This window comes from Panthera onca, chromosome B3, assembly GCF_046562875.1.
Source record: "Panthera onca isolate mPanOnc1 chromosome B3, mPanOnc1 haplotype 2, whole genome shotgun sequence".
In the NCBI taxonomy this organism is placed as follows: domain Eukaryota; kingdom Metazoa; phylum Chordata; class Mammalia; order Carnivora; family Felidae; genus Panthera; species Panthera onca.
The window spans coordinates 34,900,907-34,916,965 of record NC_138344.1 but is presented as its reverse complement, the minus strand read 5'-3'; the positions used below and the strand labels follow the sequence as shown (position 1 = coordinate 34,916,965).

General features: G+C 37.2%; 1 protein-coding gene across 3 annotated transcripts in view; it reads right to left on the bottom strand.

Annotated features, from left to right (window-relative positions):
• Positions 1–16,059, bottom strand: part of UACA (uveal autoantigen with coiled-coil domains and ankyrin repeats) — a 94,739-nt gene that overhangs the window by 10,541 nt on the left and 68,139 nt on the right. For all 3 annotated transcript variants that reach the window (XM_060618139.3, XM_060618140.3, XM_060618141.3), the window contains exons 9-15: positions 15,710–15,747; positions 12,847–12,915; positions 9,112–9,219; positions 8,549–8,581; positions 7,944–8,042; positions 2,305–2,341; positions 1,374–1,426 (exon numbers count right to left, since the gene is read on the bottom strand). In XM_060618139.3, the coding sequence (XP_060474122.1) occupies positions 1,374–1,426; positions 2,305–2,341; positions 7,944–8,042; positions 8,549–8,581; positions 9,112–9,219; positions 12,847–12,915; positions 15,710–15,747 (437 nt within the window). The remainder of the gene's footprint in view (positions 1–1,373; positions 1,427–2,304; positions 2,342–7,943; positions 8,043–8,548; positions 8,582–9,111; positions 9,220–12,846; positions 12,916–15,709; positions 15,748–16,059) is intronic.

Sequence of the window (16,059 nt, the reverse complement as noted above, 5' to 3'; positions counted from 1 at the left end):
TGAATAAAAACAAGTATGGCAATTTTATATCTGCAAATAATTTCACAGAATGATATATTATTTAACTTCTAAGAAGCTATATAATTTCTGAATATCCTTGTTAACTCCAATGTAATGTTCTTTAAATTATAAAAACAGCACCAAAATAAACACAGCTAGCATGAGTTGTCGAGAGAATATTAGTTAACTCACAAAAAAAGAAAGAAAGCAGTTTTCTCCTCTCAAGTAGGATAAAGTAAACCTTAACATGTGATCTTAGTACAAAATTTTATTGACATCTTATTCCTCCACTAAGAGTTGACACAAAAAAGAAGTATAATTAAACTTCTCATGAAATAGTGCCTAAATAGAACATGTAACCATGAAAGACTAAATTCAATTATCTTACTTTTTCCCACACAGCCTATTACAGCAAGGGCTCCTTACAAGTACTAACTCATGGATAAAAGCTATGTGCTGTGAATACATTCCACCATTTTAACAGGCAGGTTTTACTGTTGTTCAGTTAAATCTACACTGTCTTGCCCTGGATCAAGAAGAAAATTAACAACATGGAATAATTTCGCAGCCTTTAGTCTGCTTTTAAATTCCCTTTCAATTTACCAATGATCTTTAGACTAAGACTACTATAATTTAGCAATTACTTACACAGCTTTACAATTTCCATACTTGCTTTATTACAATCCAATATTTATCTAATCTTAAATACTTCTCAGGTGACATTCATTTTCTCAACTTAGAATCTTAGAGTTTTCCAGCTTCAAGTGATCTTAGACATCACAAAGGCTAACTCACTCTGCCTATAAATGATGGTATGTAAAAGGGCCTCTCAAAGCCCAAATATTTATCAGTTCAGGCCATGGGAAGTGCTGACCTTCCCATGCAATGCAAACCTGTATCTACCGGAAGCAGTATAAACAGGTTAGAAAATCAGACAACACTACCTCTTGGAAGCTTTCCTTATTCTGAGGTGACTTTCCAACACACAGGATATATATTGGAATGCAAGGAAAAATACATTTCAAAGTCCAAAAAAATGACTTCTGAATTACTCGTAGTTGGCTTCCCCTTTATATGGGTAAATATGAAGCGTTAACCGAACACGGTTAATGAGGCTTACTATCAAAGACAATGAACTTGTAATTCAAATCTCTTATTTAAGCTACTGTCATCAAAACACTCTAGAGGGCACCAGAAACAGTACTATCGGCTTTTATTAAACTCAGAACACCAAGAACAACTTTTCTTTGAAAATGAAGGCCTTATTCAATGTATATTGAATTTCTGTATTCCATTTTCGTATTCAATTAATATACAATACTGTTTTCCTCTTTTTAAAAAGGTACAAATATTTTTAATTAAAAAACAATTACCTGTGAATCTGTCATGTACATTTGACCCTGTTTGAGAAGCATATCTTCTTTTCCTACATAAATCCAAATAAATGAGATCTTAACTGAAATACTCATACCAAATAGGCTAAGAATTAATTTGGTGTTATTATCTCTCCTCTTATTCAAACTAAAGAAAAGTATGAGTTAAAACATAAAGTTATCCTTGTTCTAAAATACCCCTGTTTTTCTTTATTTTTTCTAGACACATAAGGGAAGTATCTATATTGTTCTGAGTAGAAACTAAGTTGGTTTTTAGAAATATATAAGACTGTTAGACTAAATAAGCTACATGATTATTATAAAATATGTATCTTATAATCAGTCAAAATAAAAATGGTGTTCTTTACAACTTACGGGATAAACATTACTATTGTACTTAAAGGATAATTTAATATTTACTAGGAAGCAAAAAATGGATTTTGTAGAGAAATTCTTTAGAACTAGCAAACAAAAAACCGAAGTCAATACTAATTACATATACTCTTAAGTAAGAAATAATTATTTATGTAACTTCTCATTTTAAAATGCTTCCCTGCATTGAGACTATATCCAAAGATTTCTCCAAATGAGAAAACTATGTCATTTTTCTTTTAATAAAAAACAAGCTCCAAATATCACAAGACAAATATCTACTAATCAACAAGGTAAGTTTGGCCATTCATGCAATATCCAACTTAAAAATACAAGTGGCTAGGGAAAATCGGAGCCTCAGGATTACCAGATTTTCTGTTAGAGGCTACAGCAGTCATCTTAACCTCTTCCTGCTTCGATGTGTTGAGGTTTAACACACAAGTAGTTGACATTTAGCAGCAAGAAGGGCATATACAGTTAGACAAAACAAACAGACGTAAACATTCTCCCTTGTCCGAACTGGGTGAAGAGTAATGATAATCTATGCTTCCATACTTACGGTTACTGAAATGACTTCCTGATCCTAAATGATCACTCTGAAATCAGAAGCATAAATTAAAACATTTGGGTGAATATTGCTTCATTTTGTTAAATTCTGTATCTATTTCAGTTCTAAATGATCCAACCATTAAAACCACATTTTCAACATTCCTTGTTTCTCCCGAGTATTACTCTACTTTAAAACCACAAAAAAGTCACAGCACTAGCAACAATTAGAGAGATCAGTTGGGAATAAACTACTTCACTAGGCATTTTAATAAAAGCAGCCAAGTGTTCCAAGGAAAAATTTTATTGCTCAAAAGAAAAAAAAAAAAAAACAACCGAGCCCCAAATGAACTACAACAACTTTCAGCGCATGCTCTTTGCTGCTGTTTTACCTCAAAAGGAAGAAGCTGCCACCTGTGCGTCCAGTACTGACTTTACCCCTGTTGGGAGCGGGAACCCTACCTCACTGCCTGTGAAATATTAGTGTAACCTCTTTTTTCAGAATTTATAAAATACAGAAAACTTTGGAAGGCAGAGGGAGACAGAGAGCAGAAAAGGAAACTGAGGCACAGACCTACACACAGTTAGTAATAAATCCGTCAATGTGTCGGTTAGGAAAAGGAGAATAAAAGAGAAATTTTAGGTACTCTGAATTGAAGTGTGTTTGAACTGCTCCTTTTTTTTCAAGTCAGAATCTAGCAAACAAACTGAAACATATACCTTCAAGAGTAAAGATACACAGAGGTGAAATTTAACCAAGGAAGTGAAAGGCCTATACTCTGAAAACTAAGAACCTTGATGAAAGAAATTGAAGATGACACAAACAAATGGAAAGATATTCCGCACTCATAGACTGGAAGAATTAATACTGTTAAAATGTCCATACTACCTTGGGGCTCCTCGGCAGCTTAGCCGGTTAAGCGTCAACTCTTGATTTCGGCTCAGGTCACCATCCCATGGTTCATGGGATTGAGCCTCACTATCAGTGCAGAGCCTGCTTGGGATTCTCTCTCTCCCTCTCTCTCTGTCCCCTCCCCAGCCTGTGTGCACACTCACTCTCTCTCAAAATAAATGAATAAACTAATTTTAAAAAAGTGTCCATACTACCCAACGCAGTCTAGAGATTCAATGCAATCTCTATTAAAATATCAACAGCATTTTTCACAGAACTAGAACAAATAATAGTAAAATTTGAATGGAACCACAAAGACCCCAAATGCCCCAAGCAATCTTGAGAAAGAAGAACAAAGCTGGAAGTATCACAATCCCACATTTCAAGGTAAATTACAAAGCTGTAGTAATCAAAACAGTCTGCGGGGCGCCTGGGTGGCTTGGTCGGTTAAGCGTCCAACTTCGGCTCAGGTCATGATCTCACGGGTCCGTGAGTTCGAGCCCCGCGTCAGGCTCTGTGCCGACAGCTCAGAGCCTGGAGCCTGTTTCGGATTCTGTGTCTCCCTCTCTCTCTGCCCCTCCCCTGTTCATGCTCTGTCTCTGTCTCAAAAATAAATAAATGTTTAAAAAAAATAAAAAAAATAAAAAAACAGTCTGGTAATGGTACAAAAACAGACACCTAGATCAACATAACAGAACAGAGAGCCCAGAAATAAACCAGTGCTCATACAGTCAATTAATCTATGACAAAGAAGGCAAGTGTATACAATGGAGAAAAGACAGTGTCTTCAACAAATGGTGCTGGGAAGACTGGACAGCTACATGCAAAAGAATGAAACTGCACCACTTTCTTATACCATACACAAAAAATAAACTCAGAATGGATTAAAGACCTAAATGTGAGATGTGAAATCATAAAGCTCATGGAAGAAAACACAGACGACAATCTCGCTGACGTCAACAACATTTTTCTAGATGCCTCCTCTGGCAAAGGAAACAAAGCAAAAATAAATTACTGGGGCCACATAAAAATAAAAAGCCTTTGCACAGTGAAGGAAACTATCAAAAAAGTAAAAAAGCCACCTAGTGAATGGGAGAAGATATTTGTAAATGATATATCATATATCTGATAAGGAACTAATATCCAAAATACAGGAAGAACTTATACAAGCCAACCCTCCCCCAAATAATCCAATTTAAAAAATGGGCAGGGGACCTCAAAAGACAGTTTTCCAAAGAAGATATACAGATGGCCAACAGATACATGAAAAGATGCTCAGTACCACTAACCATCATGGAAAGGCAATTGAAATCACAATGAGATATCACCTCACACCTATCATAATGGCTAGTATCAGAAAGACAAGACATAAGAAGTGTTGGCAAGGATGTGGAGAAAAAAAGAACCCTGTGTACTGTTGGTAGGAATGTAAATTGGTGCAGCCACTATGAAAAACAGTATGGAGTTTCCTCAAAAAATTAAAAATAGAAATACACCATATGATCCAGTAACTCCACTACTGGATAATTTACCCAAAGAAAACAAAAACACTAACTTGAAAAGATGTATGCACTATGTACAATAGCCAAGGTGTGGGAGCAACCCATGTGTCCATCCATAGATGAATGGATAAAAAAGATATCGCATATGTACACACGCACACACACACACACACACACACACACACACACCAAGAACTATTTGGCACTTGCAAACCATGGATGGACCTCGAGGGTATTATGCTAAGTGAAATAAATGAGACAGAGAAAGACAAATGCACTTATACGTGAAATTCCCAAAACAAAACAAATGAACAAACAAAAAGCAGAAACAGACACATAAATATAGAGAACAGTGTTATGGTTGCCAGAGGGGAGAAGCTAGGGGAATGGGCAAAACAGATGAAGAAGAGTGGAAGATATAGGTTTCTAGTTATGGAAGGAATAAGTCATGGGGATAAAAGGTACAGTACAGGGAATAGCATCGTAACAGTGTTGTATGGTGACAGATGGGAACTACGCTTGTGGTGACCACAGCATAACACACAGAGTTGTCAAATCACTAAGTTGTACACCTGAAACTAACTGTGGGTCAACTATTTTCAATTTAAAAAAGGATGTGCAGACGTAGTTTGTGTTTGTGTATCTGTATCAGTACTAATAGCTATGTGTCAAGGTGATATAGGTGACCACAATAAAAATGGTCCATAGTTCTATAAATTAATGCCACATCCACTAATCCTTAGTGCCCCCAGGGAATGGAAAGATGTCTGTAGGCTTAGTTAAGCTCTTTGTTAGATGTAATATTAAATATTAGAGTTTGCAATAGTTGCTAAATGGGCTTATACATGTATGGGTTGGGAGAGGCCTATCCCCATATAAGGAGTTCAAAAAACTTAGTTTGGGTTTATTACCTTTACTTGACTACTCACATAAAAATGGATTGATGAGTTGTCTCATAAAATTAGTCTCATTCTAAAATACCCATATTTTTCCACGTTTTTCTACAAACGTAAGGGAACTGCCTACATATTATATATACAAATAATGTAGCATTTCTGTTGGCAGTTTAGGAGGAACTTTTAGCATGTGAGAGGACACAGTTGTAAATATTCAATATTTATAAATAAAGCATTCTTAGTTTTTAATGGCTGCTGTCACAAATACTGGATCACATGTAAAATGGACCCTCTAATTTTCTTTTTGAAAGTAAAAACTTATTTCTTACGTAAAAATTCATCAAAATGAATTATTTATTGACTAGAGAAAATGTCCCCACTATAATATGTGCAAAAGTTACAAAACGATATTCCCACCTCTGGCTGAATGTGCATGTAACACAAGTTATGCACAAAGCAAGTTCTGAAAGATCAGTCAGGTACTAAGAGTGCTGGGATCCTAGGTGTGTTTATCTTCTGTTTTTAGTCTAATAATATTTTCTAAATTTTCTAAAATAAATTATGTATTGTTTTTATGAGAAAAAACGTGTTATTTTTCTATAATATATTATAATCTTACTGAAAATTATAGACTTGACTCCAAGTTTGTCTACAGCTCCAGAAAAACATGTTAGTCTTAAGATGTGAGAGTCCGCTCGTAGAAGAAAATACAAAAATGGTACTCGATTATAGGTATCCAACTTTGATAAATACTTCAAAAATCCTATATTCACAACTGTATTTTCTCATTCAAGCTATACTGAGGATAAAACTAGTCAGACTGCCTGGGTTCAAGTTCTAGGCTTGCCACTTACTATTTATAGAGCCCCTCCATGCCTCAGTCTCCTCACTTACAAAGCAGAGTTAAAGTAAAATCTACCATACAGAGTCGATGTGTTTATGAAATGCATACAAAGCGCACAGAGCAGTTCCTGGCACATGGTTGGTGCTATGAGCTGTTAACTGTTACAAGTTTCACTATTAACCTTAAAAACAAACATGTTCAAATGTGAAAGGCAGAAGCCACTATACTAGTTCTAAATTAGCCTATAAACCTGTATCTCTGAATAATCTTCAGGATTCAGTCATATAAACGCAAACATGCTTTTATTTTTTTCAATGTATCGAGGCATAAAATACATGAATATTAAGTGCACAGTGCAACACATTTTCTGCATATGCGCACCCTGTGTAATCACAACCCGGATCTAGAACATTCCCTGCACCCTCAGAAGCTTCTTCATACCTCTAGTCAGTAACCCGTCACCAAAAGGTGGCCTCTACTCTGACCTCGTTCACTACAGATTTGTTTTGTCGGATTCCGAGTTTCATAAAAATGGAGTCATGAAGCATGTACTCTTTGTGTCTGATTTCTTTCACACAACATTATGTCTGTGAGATTCATCCACGTCTTTACTTTTTTTCATAGCTACATGCATTTGTTTCATTTACAAAGAAAAAAATTACTTTTGTTATGTCCTTTGGAGTTCTATTCCCCAATGAAGATAAAAGATTCACACTGAATCAGCCACCTTCTTCAGTGACCCCCGTGATGAACATTTATAAAATATATATTACGGCCTTTCAAAACAAACCTGTGCAGTTAAAAATCAGGAGAGTGGTCACTGTTGGTGCAGGAAGTGTGGGTAGTGACAGGAAGTAAGAATGAGGAGGCTTTTAGGTATTGGAGGTGTTCTGCTTCTTGATCTCAGTGTGTTTGACTTATGAAAGTTCTTCAACATATATACACTTTCACAAGTGTACTCTATAATGTATACTGTATTTCAACAAAAAAAATTTTTTTAAAAAACCATGACTTTGGAAAACATAAGAGCTAACTGATCCAACCAAAGTTGAGTATACGATCTAAGACTTATTAAGACACTACTCTCACCAAAGTGGTCTACTTAAGGCATATATACACAGACTCCTGAGATAAGCCTGGAAAGACACTATTCATTTATGACACTTTGTTATTATCACTATCATAATCATTGCAGATTTACAGGTAAAAGTATGAAGTTTTGTAAAGGTAAAGATGGACAAAGAGAAAAGCTAGGGAAGAGATACTGGGACGGAAGAGAATGCCAGGCACACATTGGTCAATTTCGGGCGTCTCGTTTAACCTTTACAACAACTCTGTGGAGAGGGGGACAATCCCCCCGATTTTGCGAAAGCGGTAGCAAGCTCAGAGACTTTAAATGAATTGCCCGAGGTTGCACAATAAAGAAAAAAGTGATCATTCAAATTTAAGTCTGACTCCAAGCTCCTTATCACTGCCCATTTTGTGTTATATGAGATAATTTATTTAAGCTTTCTATACCTCAAAATATTTAAATCTATTTTTCAGAGCCTCGATAGTTCTCAGGCTTTCTTCATGTTGCTTTTCTTTAGCTGCCAAAAGGGACTTCAGCTTTTCTTTCTGAAATGGAAAGGAATAAATACAGAGCAAAATCATTCTGTGCTTGCAACTGGGTTAAAAATGGGTTTCAGAAAATGTGAATTAAAATTACTTTAATTTTTTTTAGTATTTTTAACTATTAGTAGAGTTGAAAATTTCTACAAGTATACTAATATAGAACACATACCAACAATACTATGAAAAATTCAAATGTCCGTTGTTTGTTTTAGATCTTATTATTTTCAGACATTTTGTTTGTAGTGTTTAGAACTTTACGTCTTTTCATAAGAAGTTTCACAGAAAATCAGGCATTCAGAGGCAGTGACAACAAAATGTTTATGATAAGCCATGCTACTGTACTTAACGTGTATTTTCACAGTCACACGTACGTTTTGTTTTCCCCTTTAAGCAATACCCAGAAACAGAATCCTCATCCCCAACTCAGTTCAAGATTCAAACCTCTCCAGCAGTACCATTTTCCATTTACGTAAGATTTTATATCTTTAAAGTAAAACCTATCATCCTACCTCACTTTCCAGATCATCAGCAACCATTACTTCCTAAATTTAAAAAGAAGAAATGTACTTTCGTTATTAAAAGGCATGAACTTGGCGAGTATCATTTGAAAAGACTAGCGTGTGTCTTTAGGATTGGGAACAGGAACACAAGAAGCACACGTCTCTAGGTGACCAATTCTGTGGTCTGAGCTTTCATTTGTTTTTCCCACTAACCAGGCTCAGATGCACTGATTCTCCTGAGAACCCATCACTTATCAACTCCTACTTACTCCTCTTCCTCACGTCTTTTGTCTGCTCCTTCCTCTCCAATCCCGGGGCCCCTACTAGAGTTCAGAGCTTTGCTATCACCATCTACCAACAGTATTTCTCTGTTCTTACATGTGACACTGAAAGTTTCCTGTAAAGATCCCAGTAGGATATAACTTTCCTCAAGGGCAAGGACCTGGTTGTACCTCCTTTAGCATCTAGCACGGTGACTTAATGTGACAGGCGATCATTAACGATTTGTTGTCAAGGACGATTACTGGTAGTAAAACATTTTAAAAATTTTTTAGATGATGTAGATTCTTTACCTCATTCAGCTGTAGTTGTAAACCGTTGACTTTATCCAGTAATATTCTCTGTTCTTGCTGAATTTTTCTCAACCTCTCTTTCAAATCTTCATTTTCAATCTCCAGATCCTTAAATAGTAAAGATAACAGGTGCTAGACTGGCCTTAAAAGAGCAATTCTTATGGAAGAAAATTTTAAAAGTAGTTTGCTATCACGTATGGATGTATACATCTATAAAACGGCTTTAAGTCCAAATACACAATAGTTTCGATGACATTTAAATGATCTAAAATTTGTGGATCAGAAATCATACACAGGCATACTCATTTTATCGTGCTTCGCTTTACTGTGCTTTGCAGACACCGTGTTTTTTACAGATTGGAAGTTTGTGGCAACCCCGCACTGAGCAAGTCTATGGGTGTCATTTTTCTAACAGCATTTGCTTACTTTGTCTCCGTGCCACATTTTGGTAACTCTCTCGATGTTTGAAACTTTTTAATTGTATTTGTTATGGTGACCTGTGCTCAGTGATCCTTGAGGATACTACTGTAACTGTCTCGGGGCACCATGACCTGTGCCGATCTCCGATTATAAACTTAACCAACGAATAGTGTGTGTGTTCTGACTGCTCTACCCACCGATCCTTCCTCTACCCCTCTCCTTCTCCTCAGGCCTCCCTAGTCTCTGAGACACAACAATACTGAAATTAGTCCAATTAACAACCCTACAGTAGCCTCTAACTGTTCAAGTGAAAGGAAGAATCACACGTCTCTCACCTTAAATCAAAAGCTAAAAATGATTATGCTTGAGGAAGGCATGTCAGAAGCTGAGAAAGGCCCAAAGTTGGCTCTCCTGTACCAGTTAGCCAAGTTGTGAATGCAAAGGAAAGTTCTCGAAGGAAAAAGGGCTACTCCAGTGAACGAATGAATGATAAGAAAGCAAAACAGACTGACTGCTGATATGGAGAAAGTTTTAGTGGTCTGGATAGAAGATCAAACCAGAACCATCCACAACATTCCCATAAGCCAAATCCAGAGCAAGGCCCCAACTCTCTTCAATTCTATGAAGGCTGCTAACATATCATCCATGCTACAGCTCATGGATCAAGGAGTAATTTCAACTTTCAAGGCTCATTAGCTAAAAAAATACATTTTGGGGGTGCCTGGGTGGTTCAGTCGGTTAAGCATCTGCCTTCGGCTAAGGTCGTGATCTCACGGTTTGTGAGTTCGAGCCCTATGTGGGGCTCTCTGTTGTCCGCATAGAGACCACGTCAGATCTTCTGTCCCTCTCCCTCTCTCTGCCCCTCCTCTGCTTCCTCGCTTTCTCTTGCTCTCTCAAAAATAAATTTTAAAAAATTTTAAATAAAAAAAAATCAGTACATTTTGTATGTATTGTATGGCTGCCTTAGACAGAGATTCTTCTGATGGATCTGGGCAAAGGAAATTGAAAACCTTCTTGGAAAGGATTCACCTTTCTAGATGCCATTAAGAACATATCAACATTAACAGGAGTTTGGAAGAAGTGGATTCCAACCCTCATGGAGGACTTTGAAGGGTTCAAGGCTTCATTGCAGGAAGCACCTGCAGATGTGCAGCAAATAGCAAGAAAATTTGAGTTAGAAGTAGAGCCCGAAGACAGGATTGAATTCCATGATAAAACTGATGACTTGAGGAGTTGCTTTTTATGGATGAGCAAAGAAAGTGGTTTCTTGAGATGGAATCTACTTCTGGTGAAGATCCTGGAAAGATTATTGAAATGACAACAAAGGACTTAGAATATGACATAAACTTAGTTGATAAAGCAGGTTTGAAAGGATCAGCTCCAATTTTTTTCAAATGTTTATCTCTTTATTTTTGAGAGAGAGGGAGAGAGAGAAAGAGAGAGAGAAAGCAGGGGAGGAGCAGAAAGAGAATCTCAAGCAGGCTCCACGCTGTCAGCATGGAGCCAGACATGGGCCTGGAACCCATGAACCTTGAGATTGTGACCTGAGCCGAAATCAAGAGTAGGACGCTTAAATGACTGAGCCACCCAGGCGTCCTGGATCAGCTTCAATTCTGAAAGGAGTTCTACTGTGGGGAAAATGCTAGCAAACAGCATACTACCAAGAAAACCTTTGCTAAAGGAAGAGTTCATCGATGTGGCAAACTTCATTGTGATCTTATTTTAAGAAACTGCCACACTCACTTGCACCTTCAACAACTCACCACCCTTATCAGTCAGCAGCCGTCAACATCAAGGCAAGACTCTCACCAATAAAAAGATGACAGCTCACTGAAAACTCCAATGATGTCTAGCATTTTTCAGCAATAAAGTACTTTTATTTTTTTTCTCTTTTTTCTTTAAAAAAATATATTTATTTAAGCAATCTGTACACCCATCATGGGGCTCAAACTCATGACCCCGAGATCAAGAGTCGCATGCCCTTCTGACTGAGCCAGCCAGGTTCAGCAATAAAGTATTGTTTTAACGTTTATTTATACTTATTTTTGAGAGACAGAGAGGCAGTGAGAAAAGGAGACAGAGAATCCCAAGCAGGCTCCACATTGTCAGCACAGAGCCTGATGAGAGGCTCGAGCTCACAAACTGTGAGATCATGACCTGAGCTGAAATCAAGAGCCAGACACTTAACTGACCAAGCCAGCCGGGTGCCCCAGCAATAAAGTATTTTTAAATTATGACATATACATTGGGGGTTTTTTTAGATACAACACTGCGTCACACTTAACAGGCTACAGTAAAATGCAAAAATAACTTTTATATATACTGGGAAACTAAAAAGTTCATTTGACTCGCTTTATTGCAATATTTGCTTTGCTGCAATATTCACTTTATTGCGATGATCTGGAAATGAACTGCAGTCTCTCCGAGGTATGCCTACAGACGACGGTCCTATGCCGTCTAGTTAATACAAGCATATACAACACAGCAAACCACCATGATTCTAGTAAGTACAAAATAAAAGAATCACCTGGAAATAGAAAATAGAAGAATATGCCACTTTAACTTCTGTTTAACACATCTCTCAAGTTCATGAGAGCGTTCTACTGCTTTTGCTAAACTAATTATTATTTCAGTGCTCTGATGACATGTTTAAGGCTCCAATTTAGGGCTATAGTTCACTTTGTTAATACCACACAGTAAACTAAAAAAGCCCAAATAAAATGCTTTTGTTTTATCATATGGAAAACAGCTATACAATGTATACTTTAACGGTGTTTCAGTCGTAAAATAAGCCATTTAACTATGGAATCTTCCTCCGACATTAATCCACATAATAATTATTTTTTGAACACTTTGATGAACATAAAATATTGTGTGCTTAACAAATGATTTTTTTGATCAAAATAAAAAATACTTGCATTAGACAAAAGTAAATATTTATTTACATTAATAACCATCATTTTTAACCACAATATTTAAACTTGTATTCATTTTTTAAAATAAACACAAATTTAGAATTTATGGCCCAAAACAGATAAATTTAAATCAACAAAAAGTTACATAAAGTTGTTAAATTATTTGCTCCTAATACATACGAAAACGATACTTTCTGTAAGATAATACAACCCAACCATTTGTTTCAAACGTCAATTCTTTGAGAAGATATGGCAAGAAAACAGAATCACAAAACATAACAGGGTGCCCTCCTTTCTCCCACTCATTTTCTCTCGTTTCTTGTTCCTTCTCCTCACCCGACCCCACTACAAACAACACTGCCATTCTCTGCAAAGGAAGACACCACTTTTTTCTTTTTACCTGAATGTTTGGATGCTCCCTCTGACCTGACTTCATATTTACTTCATCTAGCATGTATGGCAAATTTCGCTTTGGTGAAACATAAGAAAACACAGGTTAGCAAGTAGGAAAATACAGAGAAGGACATTTTCCTCAGTAGGCAATGATCTCCAATCAGCGCTCTGAAGCTTATCCAACGCTAAATTTTGCTGTACAAGACACAAGGTGGCAGTGTTTCCACTTAAAACTCCAAATGGACGGCAACTCTTTAAGTTTTAAATAAATCAAGTATGATGTATTTTGAAATACGAAGACATAACAAAATTTAAAATCTGAATTGTGAAGGGTTTATTTTAACTAAAGTCACCAAGATTTAAAAGGTAGGATTCACGCTAGACCCAAAACTAACATTGCGTTAGAAGGCACCATCAACTATTCCCAAAGGAAAAAATCTAGTATTGAAAATGAAGAAGGAGGGGGACTTACATTAATGTTAAAATGAAATACGGAAATTATTTACTTTTCTAAGCACTGATAAACTACAAAACAAAGGGTGTGGGAAGAAAGAGAGAGACAATCCTCTGACCAGAGCTATACAGAAGATCTCTAAAATGACTTGGTTCAGGACATGTCGTTTTGTACACTTACCGCTTTGAAACCTTATTCCAGCCTACAGATGTGCTTTCATAAAAACATTAATAAGACAGCGTAAAACCTTTTTTTTGGCCCCAACTGACCTTTTAATCTACATAATAGTTTAGAAAGCTATGGTCTTCCTTTTTGAGAGCTTTAAAAAAAAAAAAACAACTAATACTTTAATTCTCCAAGGTTTTTTTTTATATTTTGTATTATTTGTCAAGTTTTGTTTCACCAGGTGTTTTAACTACCATTCTAATGAGAGGGGCAAGGTCCCATTAGACAGATATTTCATACCCACGATTTGGTCCAAACTACATTTCTAGCCTCATTCCTTCCAGCAAAGGACTGTTCCTCATTTGAGATCTGACCTGCTTCCTCATTCTACCTTCACCCCCGCCTTCCCTTCAGAGGGTCCTTCATCATCTGACATCTGCTTACCTCGCCCGCCTCTTCTCCTCCTCGGTCAAGGGCATTATCGCTCCTCCACTCTGACCTTCTACTGCCCCGTGGACATGTTCAACATGTTCCTGTATCAGGGGGCTGGCACCTGCCCTTCCCTCTGCCCATGAGGCTTCTCCTACAGAGCCCTTGTGGCTCCCTTCTCGCTTCCTTCAGACCTCTGCTCAAATGTCACTTCCTGAGAGAGGCCTTTGCTGGCCACGCCATCTAAAATAGCTTCCTGCCCTCTCCTTCTTCATCCCCTAATCCCGTTCCACTTTCCTTCAAAGTGTATGCCAGGATGCTAACTACTAGTATTTGCTTGGTTTTCATTTCTCTCCCTAGGAGGGGAGCAACGCGAGGCAGGGACTTCGCACAGCACTACGATTCCATGGCACTTAGGACAGTGATTGGCATATAGTAGGTGCCTCACAGATGTCTGTTAAGCAAACAACCGAAGAAGTCTTATTTTGACAACTATACTGTGGTCTTCTTGATAACAGGGATTAGCTGTCCCTTAGTTCAGGAACAAATCCTGTTGACAGCAGATATTTTTAAATGTATTCAATAAATAACGGGAATAAGTGAGTTTTACTGTTCCTAGCAGAATATTAACTCCATGCATTCACTTAGATAACTCCTAGAGCACTAAACAGAATACCATTCCCACATTAATATTTGACAATTCTTTATCTTAACTATCTCTGTAATTCAGAAATCACTTTGGTCTGATCCCATGTAAGATGGCTGATACAGACATAACAGGGTACAGTTTGTTTTTTCACTCCACTCCCACTTAGGTTGCGTGAGGAATGGAAGAGAAGGGTGAAATGGCTGCTCCAGATGGAAAGGTAAAGTGACGGCAGGCGTGACCCATGCATGAAGTATGACTTAATTCTGATGGGTGGAAAAGGAGAACATGCGTTAATGTAGCTTTCGGATTCTGGTGAGAGGAAGAGAAACGATGTTCAGAGAGAATGATGATCAGGACTTCTCAGAGGGTACCTGAGGCCTCTCTCCGGGGTGCGCAAGTGCTCAGGCTCCTCTCACTAGAGAAAAGCTGAAAGCCTGGAAGGGAACAGCCAACAGAAAAGGACAGCTGCCTACGCTAGCTTTGAGCAAGTCGGTGACCGCGCAATACGCCAGCCCCCTTACTCTAACCTAAAGAGATCAGGGGAAAACAGGAAGACATCTACTGAGACGGGGACACAAAACCAGGGTGACACAGTGTTTTGATAACAAGTTAGTACAAAGTATGAATTATCTCATGCATTGTATTTCAAAGTCCTCGTTAAATACCGATAAGGCGAAAACAAAAAGCACAAAAAAGCAGAATAGTAACAATGGTATTGAAATCACAATATATAATTAGTTTTCATTTCTTACTGCATTAGAAGAATTTCCCGAAACAGTAAACATTTCGCTCTCTTATTAAGGGAGAGTAGAGGAAACTGTTAATGCTCTACCAGGCTAAAACTCATCATTTAAGAATCTCCACAAGGTACAATATCTCATATTTGAAAGGGCTGGAGGCTCAAGGCTGGCAATCAGGAGGTGATTTATTTCCCACTGGATATATTCACTGTATGACTGTATCACTGTAATTGAGATTCACTGTCTCAAGCGGAGTGATTGTATCAAAGCCTCAGGATCTAAATATCTGGGTTCTACAGGGGCATGATTAACTGAGGAGAGAGAATAGCATGCACTTAAACTCAAAACAGTTATGTATAATCACTAACCTGTAAACACGTTACTGAAATTGAACAATATATATAATTTTTAAAAAAATAAAATGAAGACCTACCTGTTGTAAAGATGGTCCTTTCTTCCAAAGTTCTCTTCCTGAAGATTTAAAGAGAGAGAGAGGAGAAAGGAATAGTAAAATGGCAGGTTAACTTGGATAGATTACAGACTATGGATTCCCTAACACACAACTGAGTCATTAAAGAAATCAGTTTTAAAGTTTCCTCTAAAGCTTGCTACTTCACAGGTAAAGTGACAGGGACCTATTTTTTACCTGCATTTTTTTTTTTTTTTTTTTTTTTTTGCTATGACTATGTCCAGGTAGATAATATTCAATGCTAGGAAGTGGAGGCAATTGCAAAATACGAAATTTTAAACAATTTTAAATTGGAAGGTAATTTGTCAATATAT